The sequence below is a fragment of the Centroberyx gerrardi genome, chromosome 15 (assembly GCF_048128805.1).
Source record: "Centroberyx gerrardi isolate f3 chromosome 15, fCenGer3.hap1.cur.20231027, whole genome shotgun sequence".
Lineage (NCBI taxonomy): Eukaryota > Metazoa > Chordata > Actinopteri > Beryciformes > Berycidae > Centroberyx > Centroberyx gerrardi.
The window spans coordinates 16095883-16116311 of NC_136011.1; the positions used below are offsets into that span (position 1 = coordinate 16095883).

A 20429-nucleotide genomic window follows, 5' to 3' on the forward strand; every position below is an offset into this window, starting at 1 on the left:
ATCAACTATGTATGGATCTGGCAAAAGATATGAGATAATGTCCGAGTGAGAGTAGACTATTTACTAGTCTAATGTAGGCCTAGACCAATGTTCAGAGACTGAGTCAGCACCCAAAGGTGTGTCGCAGGAAGTTTAAAATTCAAATTTATTGTGGAGAAACAGGTGATGGATTAGGATTTGTTTGATTAGCCTGAACACAATGTGCAAAAATAGACTATGGTTCCAGTGGGTCATGAAAAAAACTATTCTGAAATGTGATCTCCCAACATTGGAAAACACTGGATAACAACTGAAGAGGCTAAATAGAATTCACATACTATGCTAGTATATGCTATTATGATCTTGGGACAGTTCAGAGCTTGGCACTCCTCTCTAACTTTTTTTTTTTTACCAAAGTCTGGATGTAACCAACAATACTGTTTTTTTTAGATGTGGTTTAGTTCTAATTCTGATTCAGTGTAAATGGAGCAGCTGCAGAATGTTAAACACTAAGAAACACTGGTCCATTCATTCCTTCATCTTTGGGAGACCGGTGTTCATCTGGTTCGTCTGGTGACTCACATCACCAGAACATGCCCTGGGGCACAGTTTCCATACACACATCCTCCCAAATAGAAACTTGAGTTTTGTTGCCTGATAACATCACACACACTGCAATAATAAGCTCAACAAATTCTAGCTTTGGACAAGAATTTTTCATTTTTATAGGGTTTTATAGGGTTTTGGGTAGATGTTCCCTTTAATTAAACTGTGGACAGAATGAGTGGGCTATGATGAAAGGTTGATAACAAAAAATGATGTTGTTGAACATTACACATTTTTCAACATGTGTGAACATTAGCTGAACTGTATAATGAGATCAAGTAGTTTATATCATTAACCATACAATAGCTGAATTTGACCAAGAATTTCATCAAACTTACAGGTATCAGATGATCAGTGCAGAAGTTTGTTTACATTCAGAGGAAATGACGTGCCAATGTTTTGAACCGTGCGGGCTAACAAGCGACGTGAAGAAAGCCTGTATCTAGCCTTACCCCTAATACATTTGGGGAATACAATTAGCTTCATGTCCCCATAATTTCCTTTACAGTAAGTCTGCTTATTTAAGGGCGACTACGATTTAAACTAAGGTTAGTTAAATTGCAACTAGCTAGCAATCGTTGTTAGCCAACATTGACCAACTTAGCTAACGCTAGTCAGCTAACAAGCTAACGTTATTTCTCTTGGATGATTAGTATACCGATGAATGTTGACCTTGTCGCTGAATGAATGGCCGATGTTGGTGAGAAAATCAATCAAAATATGTAATTGAGGTAGGCGACTGTATTAGATGGATGACTGCACACGGCTCTCCTGCTAGCCAGCAGCAATGCTAGCCTAGCTGTGGCGTTGGTAATTAAGATGGGCTAATTTTCGATTAGCTTACCTGCTAACGTTAGGCAGTAACGACAACGCTAGCATGTGTCGTTTGTTTCTCTCACACTTGTTTGAAGCTGATAACATTATTTGATGGTATTATTATGCGAGGTTGCTGTAACATTAACGTTACCTTAGCTAACGCTAATGTAAGTTAATGTGGCTACACAAGTAGTCGGTAGTAGCCACTAAACTACCGTGACAGTATGAGATACTGGTGCAGTGCCAGCAAGCTCACATAACCAAGCTCTCATAAGAACGGCTTTTGTAACGTTTTCATAAGAGTCAACCCACTGCCCAGCAGCGTTGCCGTATTTGGTACATGGCTGACAACTGTTATGCTTGGTATTTTGAGGTTTGAACTCACTCCTACTCCTACCATCCGCTGTACCACAACTACAACAATTTATTTTGTCTCATCTGCAGTTAGGAGAACACTATGGACCTCCAGAAAATTATCCATGGTGCGCTGCACGAGTTCATTCAGGCATTCATTCCTGATGCGGATCTCAGGTAAAACTTATTGCATGGATTACACTATGTCCCAAAGTTGTGGAATTACAACAAAACTGAAGGATTCTTGATGCAAGTTTTATGCCATGTAGGTTTGCCATCCCAAAGAATGTTGCCAAATATCTGTAATCCTGTTTCTATATCCTATTTAAAATCAAAGGTTGTGAATGCAGTGTGTCATTACATAGTCACCTCACGTGCATTCAACTAATCTCTCACCATTTTATGCAGCACATTGGATGATGTTCTCCTTTCCTATATCACTGGAGTCTTGGAGGATCTTGGCTCCCAGGAGAGTGTGGAGGAGAACTTTGATGTGGAGGTCTTTGCTGAAATGCTAGAGGCTTACATACCTGGCTTTGCTGAAATCGACAGGTAAAGAGATGACCGCACTTTCTCCATATTCTGATTTTGCTGTGTCTCAGATAAATGAGACCAGACCACCGCATTGCAGTGGCATTTGTCTGTTATTCTTATTTTAGTGTTTTTCATTTTGCAGTGTCAAAGTCTGTGAAATGATGTTCAGCTTGGCTTCAAAACTAGCCACAGCTCGGAGCTCAGGTAACACTTGTGCATCTTATGCGTATTATAGCAGGATCACCCTGGTATTAGGGCTAAATCCAAGTGAAGATTCTTATAATTTTGTTACAGGGGCAGTTACGAAAGGGGCATCAAATTAAACTTGGGGAGGGGGGTCATCTTAGGACCCTTGTTTGGACAATGACGCTCATTCATATTAGCTGGAGAACATAGTCTGATATCACTGCTACAGTTTATTGATCTTAATTTGTATGTTTGCTGTTCAGTTGACACAGAAAACAGTGTGCCTACGGCAAGGGCAGATGAGATTTCAGTGAAACTCACAGCCTTGTCTACTGGACCTGCACCCGGGACAGAGACGCACTGCCTTAATGCACAGACAGAGGGTGCCACTGCCAAGGTATTAACTTCAGCACATATCAGCAAATTGTTTTTTTCTTATGCATTAGAATCTTTGAAAATACATAATTTCACATATGTCTTATGAGGAATTGCATTTGTCTGTTATTCGTGATATTGTTCATATTGATATGAACAAAAAGCAATATAAATGTGATATTTGTCCAGGTACCAGTGTCTGAATGGGAGACCCAGGAACAGCACCTGCTGGAGATGTTTCCCAAGTGTAGTCTGTCAGAGGCCCGCAGCGCCCTGTCTATCGCCAAGGGAGACATGGAGGAAGCCGTGCGCCTTATCATAGAAGGGGATGTCCAGCTCAGCCCCACTCCTCTTAATGTGAGTCTCTGCAACACCCTGGGAAAGTGCCATCAGTGTTCCTGGTGTCAGCCACTGCCCACTCTGTGCATGTTAGCAGTCTGATCTGGTGGTGTGTATGTCGAACTGGCAACAACCAGTCTATTCTGTTGCCTCAGGTAAACCATGGGAAGGGTATGTCCACAGTGGCGGACCAGAAACTGAAGGAGAGCATCCTTGAGAAGTAAGTCCAAGATTGTCCATATCCCTTGGTGAGAGGAAGTTGCTTGCACCACTTTGTTGCAATGTCAAGTCAAGTTTATTTATATAGCACATTTCATACGACAGGCGTAGACTCAATGTGTATTTTTATGGCTATGTTTTATTTCCCCAGGTACATGCTAGTAGACAGGGAAGATGATAAGAAAACACACCGGCCTGTCGCCCCCAAAGATGTAAGTCCATACGGTTCATACTTCATCTTCAGAATGTAGCTTATCAAATCTGTTTCATACAATACAATGTGTGCATTCTGTTATGAATTCTACAGGCTCCAAAGAAGCTAGTTCGGTACCACAGCAACCAGGTGGTAACCACAAAAGGGGAGCGATATCAGCTTGTGAAGAAAGAGGAGGCTGATGACATGAAAAAGACATACGTCAGCCTCAAGCCCGCACGGAAATACAGATTCCATTGATGACTAGCACAATACTGTAAGAGCAGCTATTGACATTATTGTTTACATTATATTTAATTTATTTATTTGGTTTGGCCTGAATTTGTGAGATATTTCCCAAGCACAGGAAGATAGCCTATTTGTTAGTATGTCAGTGGCTTATTTGACAAATTTGTTACCGTAATTTGCCTTGGTTAAAAACATCTCATTGCAGGGCCTGTTGTTGTTTTGTGTGGTATTTTGGTGGGGATGTCGTAGTTTGTGTTTTTGTTTGTGGAACAACCATGTTGTATACTCTAAGCCTATCTACTTTTTGCCATCTCAGCAGGTCTGACATTGCACTGACATACTTTTCTTTGCTCGAGGTTTCCATTTGTTTGTATTTTCTAAAACTGATGATATGGTATAATAATTATAACATTAAGTCACAGAGATGAATACAAGTATTTTCATTGCTGTAAATAGCTACAATTTATGTCTAGTGGTGCTGTAGATTTTCATCTGGACATTACAATTCTTAACTCCTAAATGAAGGTAATTCACTCATTGAAGCCGTTTTTCATTCAAAATTCTATTTTTTCATCATACAGAAATAAATTATTGGCATGATAATTTGAATGGAGGACTAAGGTTGTCCCCTTTAAAAAATATCAACTCAAAAGTGCTGCTTGAGGACTTTAAAGTTATCTAAAGTCAGATAAGTTCTGTCAAATAGCATTGTCTTTATTTTTGATATAGATGTTTAGATTTGCAATGTTTCAAATTGTTCAAGGATTTTTTTGTGAAGAGTGCTTTTAGATACTCACAGGGTCTGTTTACATAACGTTACTGAAATGGACCTCTCTGTTACTTTCATCTCATCTATGTTCTCAGTGAATTTGCTTTGCTTGTGATTGTGAAAATTTTAATTATGACAGAATTCTGGGTTTAACTGTAAATTAGGATAAATTGGTTGTTAATTAGTATATTTTTTACCAAGTTATACTGCTGTTTTTTGTGTTGTCCTCTGCATTCAGTTGGAGCAAACTATAGGCAGTTGTTTTTAGTTGGTGGTATAAAGTAGAGAATTAGTTTGTTTTTTATTTGAGTGTAGGTGTAACACAATCAAGTGTTGAAAAGATATGTTGTTACTGATACTCCTGTCATTATCGGTATCAATGTTGTCTTTAATTACTCTAAGTAATATGATGGTGTTACTGTAAAGCATACTGGTATGAATCATTTACTCAAGCTGTGTTCAAGTCACAACTAATGAGTTTTGACACCCTAGACCTCGCTTTGAGAGAAATTGTTGCCACACAATTTATAGTAAATAAATACTAATTTTTGTAGACTATTTGTATCTTATTCTTTGATTTATTCACCCGTGTTGCCTAATCAAGATACTAATTCAAAAGCGTCATTAAGTTAGAACATTTTATTTAAAAGCTACGTGCATAAGAAATGATCGCATCTTTCAGCAGTCATTCAGAACTCAGCAGTGCAGAACTCTGCAAACAAATTCAAACTTTAATCAGAGGAACTAAGAGCACATTTTGTTCAAAACAAAAAACAGGCATCCATCAGTGAGACTATGCTCAGGCTTTTTATGAACTCCTGTCACTTTCACCTTTAAAGCTGTTTAATGCCAGAGTAAAAAAAAAAAAAATCAGATCTTGACATAAAAATCAATGTTCTTGCAACATTTAGTGCCATGCCATTTTAGAGCAAGGCACATACAGTACAGTAAACAGGGTAACCTAGAAATAGAAGAGGAAGATCAAACCTCTGACTTACATCAGGTAAATTAAGTCTTTACAGAAGAAATAGCATGTTCCATCAAGTTGTACATTAGAACAAATAGATAAGCACATTAGATACATGACAATTCAAAGACCTCAAACGAAGATTGAATCCTAAAAATTAGACTGAATGTAGGTCTTGAAAAACTTGCCCTGAAGATGTACATATTACTGGTGTATGAAGCATGGGAATATTCCTTTCTTTATATTTCACCACATATCCACTGATTCATCCAGTGTCACAGAGCAACCAAACAGCTTTCTACACACTGAAATACTCTTTTAAAGGTTGGTACACCGTCGGTTTGGCACATACAGCACAATATATGCAATTCTTATATCCCCTCTGTTGTTAAATGTGCTATTGTACATTTTTTTTTATAAAGTGTTTGAGAGAGCACTCAAAAATTGCACAATAACAACTATCTTTCAAGTTGCTCTCACATTTGGATCTCCTTCAAAATATGGCTGCATGAAACTATACATAAGTGCATTTCTGAGGCTTGCTAACCTGTAATTCTAAGCGCAAATACAAAATTTCACCCAGAATTGGATTTTTGTACACATTGCAGCACAATTTCTAGCTCAGATCTGCTGCATTTAGTATAACACAGTGAATGTTTGTATTTTAGCAGTGTAGTCCGTGGACCAGATGACGATAAAGCTTGACATGCAACTGCGAACTGGACCACTATAGAGGGCACATCATGTTACACTGTAGTGGCAGATACACAAGCTGCATTCCAGCAGGTGGTCCTACTAGATCAGTAAGAGCTATCAACAATTCAGCATAATCTATCACTTATTCTATTCTCTTTAATCACTTTCATCCCTTTTTTTTTTAAAACGTTTTCACTAGCTGGCATGTGGCACAGATACCAAACAAAACATCACCAGTAATTATTCCCCAAATCATAACAGCAGGTTATTTTTTTTTTATCTTCAAATTAGCTATATTTGCAACTTAAATTGCAATGTGTAATTAATTTTCAGTGCACTCTCAATTCTTACTGGTATGTAGAAAAGCACATCCAGTAAGGTTCTTTGAGTATGAATCAAACAAGCATAACAGCATAAACAAAACATGAAGCAGTCACTCAACTACAATCAATTAGCTGCAAGCAATCACATATTCCTTGAAGTGAATATATGAGCCCCTTTTTTTTTTATATCTCACTCACACAGATTGATTGCATCTTTTCTTTCTGTTTTTGATAATCATGTTTCATACTGTTTTAATCACTCTGCTTCTATGCTTTTATTACTGTGCAAATAAACTTCCTCAGCATTCTTCTTTGCAACAGAGAATTCTTGCTGATCACTCCCAAAAACCACATCATTAGCAGGCCCACAGAGAACTCAGCTTACACACAGGCAGATCAATATCCAAAGAAAATAAAAGAAGTGTCATCTTTACAGGTATGAACCAAATCAGTTTTAAATTTGTTTTCAGGGTAAACGTGGAGTGAAGTTGAAGAGGTGTTCCACACAGAAACACAACTGTGTTACTACATTGTGATAAGAAATGTTTTCAAATTCTCTGATTCGTACATATACCAACCCTGGACTCATCCATTAGTGGTCAAAATTTTGGGGTAAAAGTTACCCCAAAAGGTACTCGTCTAGGACCATTTGTACTGATTGGGTTAGCAGATTCGCCCGATCAATGCATCAGCGGTCATGAAAGCTCAACAGTCCCGTTGACGTGCTTGGAACTGTTTGAGAGCAAATCTTTGATTACAATGATGTTGAGAGAATACTGATTCACATCCATGTATCTAGACTTTAGTGAAGAGAAGCTAAATTAAGCCTTCTCTGCAAAAAAAAAAAAAAAAAAAAAACACTTGTTGAAGTAGGGCCAATTTCCATGAGTTCCTAGTCAAATGTTTCTCCTGTAATCGTTGGATTTGCTCAGAGAGACGATCGAAGCAGAGTGGTTTCAATGTCTTTCAATGTGGCCGCTTATTGCCATGCAATGATAGCTCCAAAGTCAGAGTGCGTAGTGCACGCGCACCAGTTTCACATTCACGCACACACATGTTCAGCAGCAGTCTGGTTAACGTTTTTTATGATGGGGTCCTAACTGAAATCCTGCTCATATCGCCCCTTGATCATCATGTTCAGTAAAGGTCCAACCTACAGAGAAACAGAGGGATTCTTAGTTAGGATAAGCAAGTTTATATCGTCTCAAGAGTCAAAATACATCCAAAAGCAATAAAATAGAACTACATTTTGCATTCTTTCACTCAGTGTCCTTTAATATTGGCTTCACATATCCCTTTCCTTTGTACTAAATCAGGTAAGCCATAAATATTCCCAGTAATTGGGTTGCTGGAAGGGTCAGCATGCCACTGGGATTTCATGCATGCGCCATTCCCAACAGATGACCTAAATGTGGAGCAGCTTTGAAATCTGATTTGATGTTCTAGAAACTGAAGCGGCAGCGTGACGTTCAAGTTCCACTTCTGCAATCAGCACAATGATGAATGGAAAGATTAGTTAGCCAAGTAATAAAAATATAACTGCAAAGGATTTTACTTCATGTGGGTCTCCCAGTGCTTCTCCCAGCATCTTCTCAATATTCCTCATGATGGCCACCTTCTGATGAGCGCGCAGAGGGTACTCTATCCTCTTGGGCGTGGGGGCACCCTGAACAAATGATTCAGTGTACTGAAGTTTACAAGAAAAACTCGGTGAAAGAAGGATCATGAAGCAAACAGAAACACATGTAAACTCAATGGCAAAGACGAGACAAATATTCAACTGAAAGAAGTTGTAGTGAATTTAAGGTGCATACTTTGTACCAGAAGTTTACAGTGATCGTCACTCCACCATTCAACAGTGACTCAATGTGATGCCACCTGAAGAAAAGAAACAAAAATTGAATAAATTAAATTTAACACGTCCTGGCTGACTATCAAAAAGTATTTTTCTACAGGTTCTGTCTTGCCACCAGACAAACTGCCTAACACTTTGGCAACATCATAAATGGCAGTAAGTATGTAAAGTAAGTAAAACATTATTTGCATAACACCTCTGAAGACGAGTGTCACAAAGTGCTTCACAAGTTAAAACATGAAAGACATACACAGTGAAAATACAACACACATATTGACATTAAAAACATAAAAGATACAGTGACAGTACAGTCACCAAAACACGTTAGTAAAGGCCTGTCTGTTAGTAAAGGCCTGTCTGTTAGTAAAGGCCTGTCTGTTAGTAAAGGCTGCTTAAAACTCTCCACAGTATTGGCAGATCTAATGTCAAGAGGAACTGTAACTCTCACAGGAGTGTAAAACAATAGACAATAGTAAGTGAAAGTAAAAGGTGGCAGAACAGAAGAGTGTGATGAGGAGAGCATAGGTAAGCTCGGACAGCCTTTGTGGGGGAGAGCGAGGCAGCATGGTAGGTAGCATTAAACAGCGGTTTGGTATAATTTTTCTATGGTGGCATTTCCATGAGAAAGGTTGCATTTCCATGACAAAACTCGGGAGAATAAATGAGAACGCGAGCACAAGGACTGCCCACAAAAGGAAATGGCACCATCGCACACGCGAGCCCTTCAAGAGAGACTGTCCAGTGACAGTGAAATCTGTTTTTGTGAGCAATATTGCAGCTTGCAAGCAGAAATCGACACTTGAGCCTGCACACAACCTGAAGGAGCAACACTACTCTGTTCTGCTCTTCAAGCCTTTTCTGCGCTCAACTTCCATTTAGTTTTGACAGTCGGGGCTCAGCTCAGTGTTGGCCTACTGTGTCCATAAATTTAATTGGTTACTGTAAAATCCCCACCCTTGAACGACTTCGTTTTGCAATATTGCTCACAAAGACAAAGTTCCCTCACACAAGAGCCGTCACTGTGCACATGGTGATGCCATTTCCTTGTGTGGGCCGTCCGCCTCGTTCTCACTTATTCCTTTGAGTTTTGTTATGGAAGCGCCACCGAATTTCTCCCTCCACTGCCTGCAGCAAGAGGGAGTCTGTGACATGGGAGAGAAAACACACAGAATCACACATAGCAGCCCAACAAACAAGCTGTGCAGTGAAGCATTGTGGGCTACAGCTGACAGTGGATTGGCTGTGGCTAGTGGGCAGCATTTTGGAGCATGCTCATCAGGACCATAAACTACAGGCCTAAAGGTTTAAAGGTTTTACACCTTTGTCATCGCACCAATACCAAGCAGTCACTGCCAATTCATGCTGAAATAGAAAAACTTTATTCCTAATAATTAGAACTGCAGTTCAGTTACTTTTAACAGAGCAGATGTCTACTAATTCTGGGCCAATCAATCAGGCACAGTAAACACTCAATAATAGAAAATGGATGAATAATTTTCTAACACAAGAATGTTTATCAGTTAAATCAAATAACCGCATATTCAAATGCAGAGAGCATGAAAATGCTTCACTTGACAAGGCATCCAAGACACTCAATGCCTGAGGGATAATCAACTGATTTAGTGGTGGAGCTGGTTTGTATGAAAAGTTCTATATCAATAGCTAATGGTTGTATGTAATATAACATTTTCATGTTTCCATAGACACTGGATCTAGACAAATCATACAAAATCACTTCTTACCAATACATGGGGATGTAGAGCACATCTCCTGGGCCCACAACTGCCTCATAGCCAACTACATTTTTGAAATTGGGAAACCTCTCATAGTCAGGGTTATCAAAATCAACCTGTAAATGAAAAATATATATCGGTTAGAAAATATCAACACAACTCAGTCCATTATCTTGGTTAAAACATACAATTAATTTCATGCCTTCCTAATTTGTTTTGTTTGTTCCACCTGCTTTAAATCTTATTTATGCTCCTTGCAAATGGACTAAACTCAAGAAACTCAAAAAAAAATTAAAATAACATTCCACTTTCACAATTCAGGTCCTTATTTCAAGCAATTTTACCATATGAATATTTGGTTGATATATTTTTTTGCTGTCTACACTCTGCTATGTGGAGCCTGGCTACAAGTGTGTCTCTCCCGCTATAAATAAGACTGAAGTGAATTGAATTACAACAGTTAAGCTATTACACAAATAAAGCCTATGTCAGAAAGCCTAAGTGGATTTCCGCATGTCTATGGCTTACTTGGCTCTGTCTGTCACACGGGTGATGCACTGGGTACGGATAGAGACACTCAAACTGGTCTGGAGGGAAGAGGATGCATCTCTTGTGGCCTTTGATCTGCGCAAAGAAGTTTTGCTGCTCGTCGTAATGTGCCGGCGTCACATTGCCTACGGTGAGAGAGGATTCATAGAAAATGTGGATGTGAAAAAGCTTTGAGTGGAATGGCAACAGAAGAAGTAGCATAGCGTCGCTGTCGGGTGAAAAACTCCTATCTCCAAAATGGCAGCTTTTCAGGAACTGACGAAAACAGCCTGGTTTTAAGATTGACCACCATGTGTTTTTCAGTTTATGCAATGGGGTTTGAAAAGGTTTCATCAGAGCAAGGGTGGTAAAGCATGTAATCCTTCTCCTGAAGTTAAAAAACGACAAGCTCGGAGTTACGAAGTTTTCATTTGACAACAGCGACAGGCATTTAAAATTAGTGACAAGATAAATCACTTAGACTACACCTAAAGTCATATCATCCATCATACAGCAGAAACTATGAAGATGTTGCTTATTCAGTGGATAACAGCTGCCCACAGATCTCTTACCCTCCATGCCTATGAGCAGCAGGTTGGATGTCAGCTGTCCCCAGTTTCTCTTGGCTTGCTGCTTGTTGATCCAGTTCCAGTTGAAACCTAGGAAGTCAACAACAATCTTCCTCCCTACTGTGTCATTCAGGGTCTGCTGCAAGTAAACCCTATAGCATGGAACAGAGACATACATATGAGCCGCTTTGTTTTATGCACCGAGACCCAGAGACACGTCGCAATGCAGTTGACTTTCAAAAGCGCTGTAAAAGTGTCTGCAGGATATGCGAGGGTGTTTACAGTATAGTTCTTTATTAGCTCAGCAAACCACATCTTTTTTTTTTACCACATCTTTTTAAACCACAAACAACAACACGCCTCAGTGTAAATCCATATAGATAAAAGCCACTATAAGTCTCGATGAGTCAAAGGGAGGGTTCGCTTCAGTAAGTGATCCGAGTGTATATGTGTGTGTGTGTGTGTGTGTGTGTGTGTGTGTGTGTGTGTGTGTGGCCGGGCCAAGTCAGGTCACAGTGCTAGGCTGCTCCCCAGATGCTGCTGTGTAAATGCTTAGTCATTCCCTCCAGTTCCCGGTGCTGCATTGGATTTCATGAGAGAAAACTCCCTCCGCTGTCAAGCACACCTGCAGCACAAACACTCAGGCCTACATCCATCTTGTACCTGATATTTGGGTTGCATGTCTGTTCAAAGAGAGACTTTGTTTTGATTGAGCATTGGACCAAGTTACGTTAATAAAGTCTAACCTGCATCGAATTTCTTTTGAATATAGCAGTGGACTGAGCTCAAACACACAGACATACCCATGAAACATATACCATACCTCTCTTCTCCTCCCATTTCCTCTGTTTCATGCATTTTGTCCACAAATTCTGAGAATTTCATTTCCAGCCGTCGTGATTTGGGCACAAAGTTCTCAAAGTTGGCCATCTTTTTCTCATCGTAGTAGAGGAATTTGTGGTTTTCTGCGATGTAAACAGAGAAGTCTCCGCTCCCAATGTTCTCCTGAAGGTACCCAATGTCCCATTTGAGAGCCGGATACACAAGATTTGTGTCTGTTAAAACCACCGGTTCCTGGAAAAAAGATAAAGGACATTTGAATAAATGAATATAATACAAATGGATACTGTTTATAATTAACCCACACACTTATAAATACAAGTATGACCTATTTAGTCAAATGAATCCCTGCACTAAGGAAAAATCACTATAATATTGCTAAAGGGACTGTGTCTGTGGTAGGCTACTCAGTAGCGAGTTTATAGTGACCTTGTCATGCATCATGGTATTTTTTTATCTCCTATAGTATTACTATAGCATTTATTGTTTTCTTTTTTAACTACATAGTTGCATAATAATAGTTTTCCTGTAAACATGTGTGTAGTAGCCTACTGTATCTCTCTAAAATGTGTTCTTTTTCAAATGAGTGAGATGTAATTAAAACACTGATATGCGATATTTCCTATTAATTTCATTTAATTCCACCGTTTCTAAGAAAATAAATCTTAACAGCATTAACGGGAGCTTCAACAATATTCACGTGCTTTTGTGCATGTGTTTTTCACACTAAATGCAACCTTTTTTATGTTCTATCAAAAGAACAACCTTTTTTAACAAAGAGAAACACAACACACAAACACACACTGGCAACACAGACCGCACATCACATCAACAGTGTGTGTTCCTCTGCTGTCAGGCTGCAGTATTGACGGTCCCATTGGACACATTAGCGAGTGCTACGTGACTAACTGAACGTAGACCGGTGGGCGCGCTCCCGTTTTCTTTCTCTGCACCCGTGCACCGGGTCCACGGTTTCACTTTCACTGGCGAACGCAGGTTGTTTGCAAATCCAAAATCGGTGTTGTATTTCATTTTAACTAACATTAAGAAAAAACGATCTTGAAAGTCTTAAATGTAGCTTGATGAAACGTGCACACATCCTGGAACGAGTTACGGGGGACAGCGCAGCAGCCAGCTCTAATGTAAAGGACTGTATCGTTATTCTATAATGGCGACTATGGACGAGCCATATTTGGACATCTCAACAGCATTCTGAACCTGCTCGAGCTCATACATTCATGAGCTCAGAGCTGGAACGCTTCCGCACGCGCGCATATGTGATTGGCAATCGGGAGAGTCCTAGAATTCTGCAATTCTAGCTTTCTCATAATACGCTTGAAACGAACGATGATAAACTCTTCAGTCAGTCTATGAGTCACAAATATATATATATAGAGGTCACTCCTAATGTGACACATATATATATATATATATATATATATATATATATATATATATATATATATATTAATATAGGCCTATATTAAATATCATGCAGCTACTATAGGTCAAAAAAGTATACCACAGAAAATCGCAAAGTGATACCAATAAAATAAAACAAAAAGTACAATGAAGGACTATGAACTCAGCTTGAGCACCACAGATTCACAGACAGACATTGCTATAAGTCCTTTTAGGGAATAATGTTTTTTTTCCTTTAGGGTAGATAATAAATGTGATTTATTCGTTCATTCATATACTACAGTGAACGTTTTAAACCAGTACCACATGATGAATTTGCTCCACACTCAATACCCCACCTCTATTCCAAGTGCAATGGAAGTTCATCCATACAACAGCTCAAGCAAATGAGGTGTGTTTAATGCTGGATACATTGAAGAATCCATAGGTTTAACCATCATAAAAGCCTAATGATGCATTGTTATCATAAGATGACCTCTCCCATTTTTGCCTGCGTGGCAAGCTGCATGCTTAATTTAAGTCATAATGACACATGCAAGCTATTATAGGGAACACTATGTACTGTAGTGAAACAATGAAAGGATGTGTAAGGCCAAAGCTGCCTTTCTGAATCAGATAGACTCAAAGTTCCAACATCTTTCTATTATTTAAACACTATGACCCAAATCTGCACACAGTCCTTTTTCCATTACCTGTGAGTGTGACTGATCCAGTTGTTCATCTTAACATCTTAACATTTAACCTATTTTCTCTGCACATTCTAGTTCACACACCGATTTACACACTACAACAGCCTCAAGCCTTCTTGAAAGCAGACTTAAAGCTCCACTCTAGGAGTTTATATATCTTGAGTCTTGGAGTAGGACTTGGAGATGAAGAATAATATCATGCAAATTTTTCATCTCACAGGTGTAACAAAAACATGTTTTCGCCCAGTGTTTAGAAACGGTACACTGTAGCTTCAAAAAACGCTTAAAACTCACATTTAGTCATGTCAGAGCTGGTGCAAGGTCTGTTGAAAAATGTCTCCTAAGCCAGGTTTTGACGTCATGTGGCAGAATTACCCTTTAGTTTACATCTGGAGTAAGGATTTGCCCTTTAAAAAGCGACGTTTTCCACTTCCAAGGTTCAAGTGAGGTGCATGGCTTTCTTTGACAAGACTGTTCTGTTATGTTCCCCTCAGCTGTGATCTGATCTTTTCCTCCAACCAATTCTCAAAGTGCAGAAAATTGATATAGGTTAGTGTACTAAAGCACAATCATCATACACTGAGTGGGGCAAGTGACACGGGTCTTCTGATGCCAGTCCATTTCGGAAAGTGCTGGAAATAACACATCTCTATTTCTATACAGTAGCAATGCCTATAATGAAAGAATGCTAAATTCTGCTGATGTGTTGATCATCACTGATTTGCTATCTTAACCCAATCTACATGGCCTGTATCTGAGTGAGACCAATTGAAAACAAGCTTTTGTATGTTTCCTGGAATTAGGCCAAAAGCTGATAGCACTAAAGTGGCATTCAGCGTGGAAGATAGGGAACTTTCCTTATGAAAACACAAACTATGCCTATGGCCTGTTTGTTGGTTACAGTGATACGGCCTGTGCAGCACTAGCAGGCAGTCCAACCTGCAAACAAGTACTTTTCTCCTTGAGAACTAGAAAATGCACCAAGACCCCTGTAAAGGCATTCCTTGTCTATACTGATCATTAAAACAGACATCACTGTCCCACGAAGGTCCTCCCTTCACTTCCATACTTTTCTTCTGAACTTCTTCATGCTATATCTCGGCTTCTTGTGACATCCAACAAACATCCCAAGAAAACCACATTTCTCAGAGACCTAGTCCACACCTTAAGCTTTGTGGGAGGGTTATAGCATACCTAAGTAGCCACAAATTACACAAGAAAAACCTGTCATTTATTCTTCTTATGTTGTCATGCTAACTTGTAACCTGAAACTATTCCACTAACAATGAATGGGAGACACCATTGGTTGCCTCATGCACTGTCACATCCTTTTCCAATGGGGGGAAAGACACGTATCTCTTGTTGCCTGCTATGGGAGATCATTTATTTTCACCAATACTGATTTAATAGCCTTATAGCATTGGGATATCATTTTAACACTATTCCGGAGACCTACATGTTGGGTCTATAGTCTAAAGGTGATAAGTGACCTGCCACTTCCAAACTGGAAATGTAGCAAAAGACACTTGTATTTACAGTTTAAAGCAGCAGCAATGACCTGATCTCTGCTGAATTTAATGATATGTGCTCCTGACCCTGAGCCAAAAACACCTGATCCATTTGCCATTCATTTCAAGACCTGGGCCCTCTATGCCGGTGGCTCCCAAACAGGGATCCAGGGACCCCCAGGGGCCCTGCAGCAAAATGATGAATAGTTTATTTTCACTATCTATGCATTCACTAGACTTTAGCACAATGAGATGATCTATGTATGTCATATAGGTTTCTTTTTCCTCATTGTTGATATCACCCCACCTACAAAATAAACAGCTGTTATGTGCAGCAGGTCGTATATAGCAACAAACATCTTCACAGATGAGGCTTCTTGGGCCCAAATGTTACCAAACAGGATTGAGTGGTATGATGTTATGTTTGGGGATCTTTGATATGAAAAGGTTTGAAAACCCCAAAGCTATGTCTTGCAGCCCATCTGAACCAATCAGAGCAAACTGAGGAGAGGTAGAGGTAGAGGTAGAGCAAGGTGTGTGAAGTTTCGCCCAAGGGGTTTACCTCGTTGTTTATGAGCATCTCCGCTCTGGGGTCCGTGTGAGACAGTCTTGGTATGGGCTTGGTAGGGAAAGGATACTTTCGGAGCTGAGACTCATCCCAGCCCGTGTTGTGGACCTCGGAGAAGGCGGCGCCGCCTTCGGTCGTGGTCGGATCAGCCTCAACCACCGTTGCCGTTGCCATGACCGTCGACTAGTACAGATCACCTCCGTCTTGCTTTCAGTAAAACAGTCCGAAATTGGCTCTTCTTCGGGGCCTAACCCAGCGTCGTTACAGACTCTGCAGCGGGAATATCATGCACGCTGTCCCGTCCACAACGAAAACCAGAATAACGGAAAGCCACACCGCTCCCCCGACGGTAGGCTACTGTCTATCTAGCTGTGTTCCGTGTAGGTGTAAACACAGCGTTGACAGGCAGAAAGCAAACGACTCAAACTGAAAGACTCAGGGAAATACTTGGGGGAATTTCATGCGCAGAATATGCGACAGTGCCACCTAGTGTACTGGGTGACCAACTGCTCCTGTTGTAAGACACTTCAGCTACCACCAGAGGGAGCTATTGCACATCAATTCTTGTAGTTACTGTTGAAGATTGAAAACTGATTGGCACAGCTGTTGAAATCAATGATGGCTTGGAAGTGAAAGTGGACTGTTCTTCAAATAAAGTGAAATGTAACCTTGTAAATTTAGCTTACAGATAAAACATACTTGTTAACGTTATTAACACTGCAGTAATTGCTCTATATAGAAGTCAGAACAATTGGGAAATATATCTAAATGCTCATGTCAGAATCAGAGTCCGTTTTATTGGCCACGTTAAGTTTGCACTTAACAAGGAATATGACTTGGTGGGTTGCTCCGCCAGGTGCCGCCAGGGCACCATTATAAAACAACACAAAATTATTAAGAGTAGTAAAAAAAAAATTTTAAAGTAGAAATTTAGGGAATGTGTCTCTTTTTGGTGTATATATTTCCTAAGTATATAGAAAATAGGAATTTAAGAAAAAGGTCTCTGTCCTACACAATATGCACATGGTTATCTAATGGAACTGGGCTGATTGCACTGATTTGAAGCTATGGAAGCAAGTAATAGGAGAAAAAAAAATATAAAACGCATCTAGAGAATACTGCAGAATGATTGAACACTGTGAGGAAAAAATGAAAATAAAAAAAAAAGCTGCACACATGAGTTGGAATGGTATAAACAGAGTATAAACAGGTATAATCATACAACTCTACAGCCAGAACAGAGGTTCAATCCTAGGTTTTGCTCTCTCCATATATGGATAATCAAGGCTGTTTTAGAGAGATCCTTGCATGACAAACCAAACGGGTCTAAACAACATGCTGTAAAGTAGTGGAAACATTCAGTTCCATGCAGAGCAGTATCACCTATTATATAATACATTACAGAACACATTTTTCATCAGACTGGTGGAGACATTGCCCCTCTCTTTCTCTCTCTCTCTCTCTCTCTCTCTCTCTCTTTCGCTCTCTCTCTCTCTGAGAGAACGGATGGCAGTGGAGGGCTGAGCAAACACTTTTGAAATTCTGGGCCAATATTTAACCATGGTCATTACAGCCTCAGCATTTCTTCATTGATCACCGGATGATCACTCTTCAGAGATAGCAGTGCACACTGTACCTTGCTCAGTGGACTGATCAACTGATGGAGCTTCGCCCAGCTTCGTCACTGTCAATCTGGAAAGGTTAAGTGAGTTGGAGCACATCTTATCAATCACTTTGATCATTGTCTTGCCTCAAATAAAATGCTACTTTAACAGTGTAATGTGATATGTTTTTCTACATCAACACTTTTTAATTAAAGCCATCAACATTTGTATCATCATTTTGGTCCAAAAGTACAAAAGCATTTTCTGACATTTTGGTAAAACTTGATTACATGTCATGTCATTTTCTCTCCCTTGCCACTGAGTTGGGCTTTATCAGCAGATTTCCACCCCGGGGAGACTACTTGCGGCCCCCTGCTGGGTTCCCATGCTCGGGTGTTTCCTCTGCAGACCAGTGAGCTGAGCTGAGCTGATCCCTCTGATGCTCCTCTCTTCCCATTCTCTGCAGATATCCATGGCCGGGGGATTGACCACCCTGCTGAGCCCCAAAAGCTCGTATCTCAATCCTGCTGATAGCGAACCACACACAGCACCGCTCTCTTCTCCCCAAACAAACAAAGAATCTCTTGAAGAGCTACTGTTGCAATGCAAGGCACGCGTTTCCCCATGACTGGAAGCTTCTGATCGTTTCTGTAAATATCTAGTTGATGTTTTTAGAATTAAAGTTTTTCTGAGCATAAAGCTAATGGCGATGCATTATGTGGTGTAACAGTGATTGATAGCTAAAATGTCAGCATGCATGACGACACCAGTAGCTGCAGATTTCCTTGATTTTTGTTAACTAATTTAGGAGTGACCCATAGATCGTCCACTCATCTGTTCTCTCACATTCATACTGACCCTCGCCCCTCTAGGTGTTGTGTGTCCAGAACCCCTAAGCCATAAATCCTATTAGTCAAGGATTCTCTGGAGCATTAAAAGTAGTTTTCCCTATTTTTCATCGATTGCGTCATCAATTGCAACACTTTGAGTGAATCTTGCCCTGTCTTTGTCATTTTTTTAATCGATTATGTATGGAACCGAATGCCGAGTAGTGGCACAAAAGTATTAATTTAAATAAAAGCAGATGAGAGACTGAACATCAATGGGTGGTATATTAATAGGTTCCACCTTAACACAAAAATCCAAATTTGACTGTAATTGTATTGCCGATGTCACGTAATAAAAGCAAGTACACAATTTCAATAGTACTTCTCTGTCACAGCTTTCCATCTATCAATATCCCGTCAAGTGAGAATCGACCGTCCAAGCTGTGAGAGAAAGCATCCCCTTAAATTTCTCATTTCCATGGTGTCACCTCTCTCTTTCCGGCACCTTGGGCTCATGCCTCATTACAAACTGGACCTGGCAGGGCCGGCACCCCCACCCCGACACCCAGAGGTTTAGATGGAGGAGGGCCGGAAGTTCAGTCCCCTTGGTCGGAGGTCGTGTCACCCTCTGGGTGGGGGAAGTGGGGCCCCAGACCTCTGGCCCTGCTGCTTGTGAGTCTGAGCCATGCTCCATGTTTTATGTTGCTTCACACATGCTCATAAAGGGGAAGGTATGAGATTGTGGGCATGCAATGTGTACATCTTTCAGTTCCTCTTCCTCCCTTCTTGTGTGTTTGCATGCATTTGAGGGCATGTGACTGAGAGAGAGAGAGAGAGAGAGAGAGAGAGAGAGAGAGGGAAAGAGAGAGAGACTGTGACAAAGAACGAAACAGAGAGAGAGAGAGAGAGAGAGACAGAGAAGAGAAATACTTTGCATGTTTTTGTATGTCTGTGTTTCAGGTTTTTGTCTAAAACTATAAGTCTGTCTGGTTGTTCATATGAAGCTCTGTCCATATAAAGATAAGCACCCTCATGATTCAAGGTAAATCTTTTAGGAGAAGTACAGCAGGGTTTAGGTTAAGGATTATAGAGTCAGTGCTTCTTTAATGTTCTGATGTTCTGTCACTCAGGCAGCCTTGTGCGATGTAAGTCTGAGCGTTATTATTCTCTATCCTGTGGAGCTCGGCTTTCTTTGCAGAGTGAACCTGCGGATCAGGACCTGAAGCCAGCCAGGTCCCCAGGTTAAGCATGGTATTATCTTCATATCCCACCCACTAGAAGAGGATTAGTCAAATGCCCCGCTTTCATCTCTGCTGCTGATGCAGAATTGATCCTGACTGAACAAGTGGACAGTGTCACAGGTGTGTCAAACAGTTGGGCTTTTAAACGGCCGAACGTGCTTGTCTGTGAGGCTTTCCCACACACCCACCGAGTGCTGTGTCAGCAGGTACGGTCCTGGGACACCAAGGCCGATGTTTTCCTATATGTCATTATTTTACATATGGGAATATATAATAAGTAATAATAATAACCTGTATTTGTATAGTACCTTTCAGTGCTTTACATCAATAGAAGGCAAACAGATAAATGTACTGTATATATGTAAAATAGCAAGCAAAATACATTGCATTAAAAGAATCAAGTAAAAATAGAAAGATAAGAATATGCAAATAAATAGACA

General features: G+C 40.2%; 2 protein-coding genes across 4 annotated transcripts; one reads left to right on the forward strand and one right to left on the reverse strand.

Moving 5' to 3' along the window:
* The first annotated feature begins 981 nt into the window (after nt 1-981).
* cuedc2 (CUE domain containing 2) lies at nt 982-5177 on the forward strand. Of its 2 annotated transcripts, none has more exons than XM_071918112.2 (9): nt 982-1092; nt 1846-1932; nt 2164-2307; nt 2432-2493; nt 2739-2872; nt 3040-3207; nt 3345-3409; nt 3560-3620; nt 3716-5177. In XM_071918112.2, exons 2-9 carry the CDS (start codon nt 1859-1861, stop codon nt 3860-3862), a joined length of 855 nt encoding a protein of 284 aa, XP_071774213.1. In that variant the 5' UTR covers nt 982-1092; nt 1846-1858; the 3' UTR covers nt 3863-5177. The 2 variants fall into 2 exon arrangements, with proteins under 2 accessions (XP_071774213.1, XP_071774214.1); XM_071918113.2 differs by having other exon boundaries at nt 1021-1133.
* Nucleotides 4913-16652, reverse strand: hif1an (hypoxia inducible factor 1 subunit alpha inhibitor). 2 transcript variants are annotated; one of them, XM_071918107.2, is made up of 8 exons: nt 16312-16652; nt 12114-12364; nt 11294-11442; nt 10722-10867; nt 10203-10309; nt 8420-8483; nt 8161-8271; nt 4913-7758 (listed from the first exon to the last, which is right to left on the reverse strand). In XM_071918107.2, exons 1-8 carry the CDS (start codon nt 16489-16491, stop codon nt 7702-7704), a joined length of 1065 nt encoding a protein of 354 aa, XP_071774208.1. In that variant the 5' UTR covers nt 16492-16652; the 3' UTR covers nt 4913-7701. The 2 variants fall into 2 exon arrangements, with proteins under 2 accessions (XP_071774208.1, XP_071774207.1); XM_071918106.2 differs by having other exon boundaries at nt 8161-8292.
* Nucleotides 16653-20429: the final 3777 nt, after the last annotated feature.

Excerpts from the sequence above, each read along its gene's own strand:
- cuedc2 (XM_071918112.2), top strand. The coding sequence starts at position 1,859 with ATGGACCTCCAGAAAATTATCCATGGTGCGCTGCACGAGTTCATTCAG. Across the intron at positions 2,494-2,738 it reads AGCCACAGCTCGGAGCTCAG|TTGACACAGAAAACAGTGTG; the intron begins GTAACACTTGTG and ends TTTGCTGTTCAG. Across the intron at positions 3,621-3,715 it reads GGCCTGTCGCCCCCAAAGAT|GCTCCAAAGAAGCTAGTTCG; the intron begins GTAAGTCCATAC and ends TGAATTCTACAG.
- hif1an (XM_071918106.2), bottom strand. The coding sequence starts at position 16,491 with ATGGCAACGGCAACGGTGGTTGAGGCTGATCCGACCACGACCGAAGGC. Across the intron at positions 10,310-10,721 it reads CGTGTGACAGACAGAGCCAA|GTTGATTTTGATAACCCTGA; the intron begins GTAAGCCATAGA and ends TTTCATTTACAG. Across the intron at positions 7,759-8,160 it reads CACTGGGAGACCCACATGAA|GTTGGACCTTTACTGAACAT; the intron begins GTAAAATCCTTT and ends GTTTCTCTGTAG.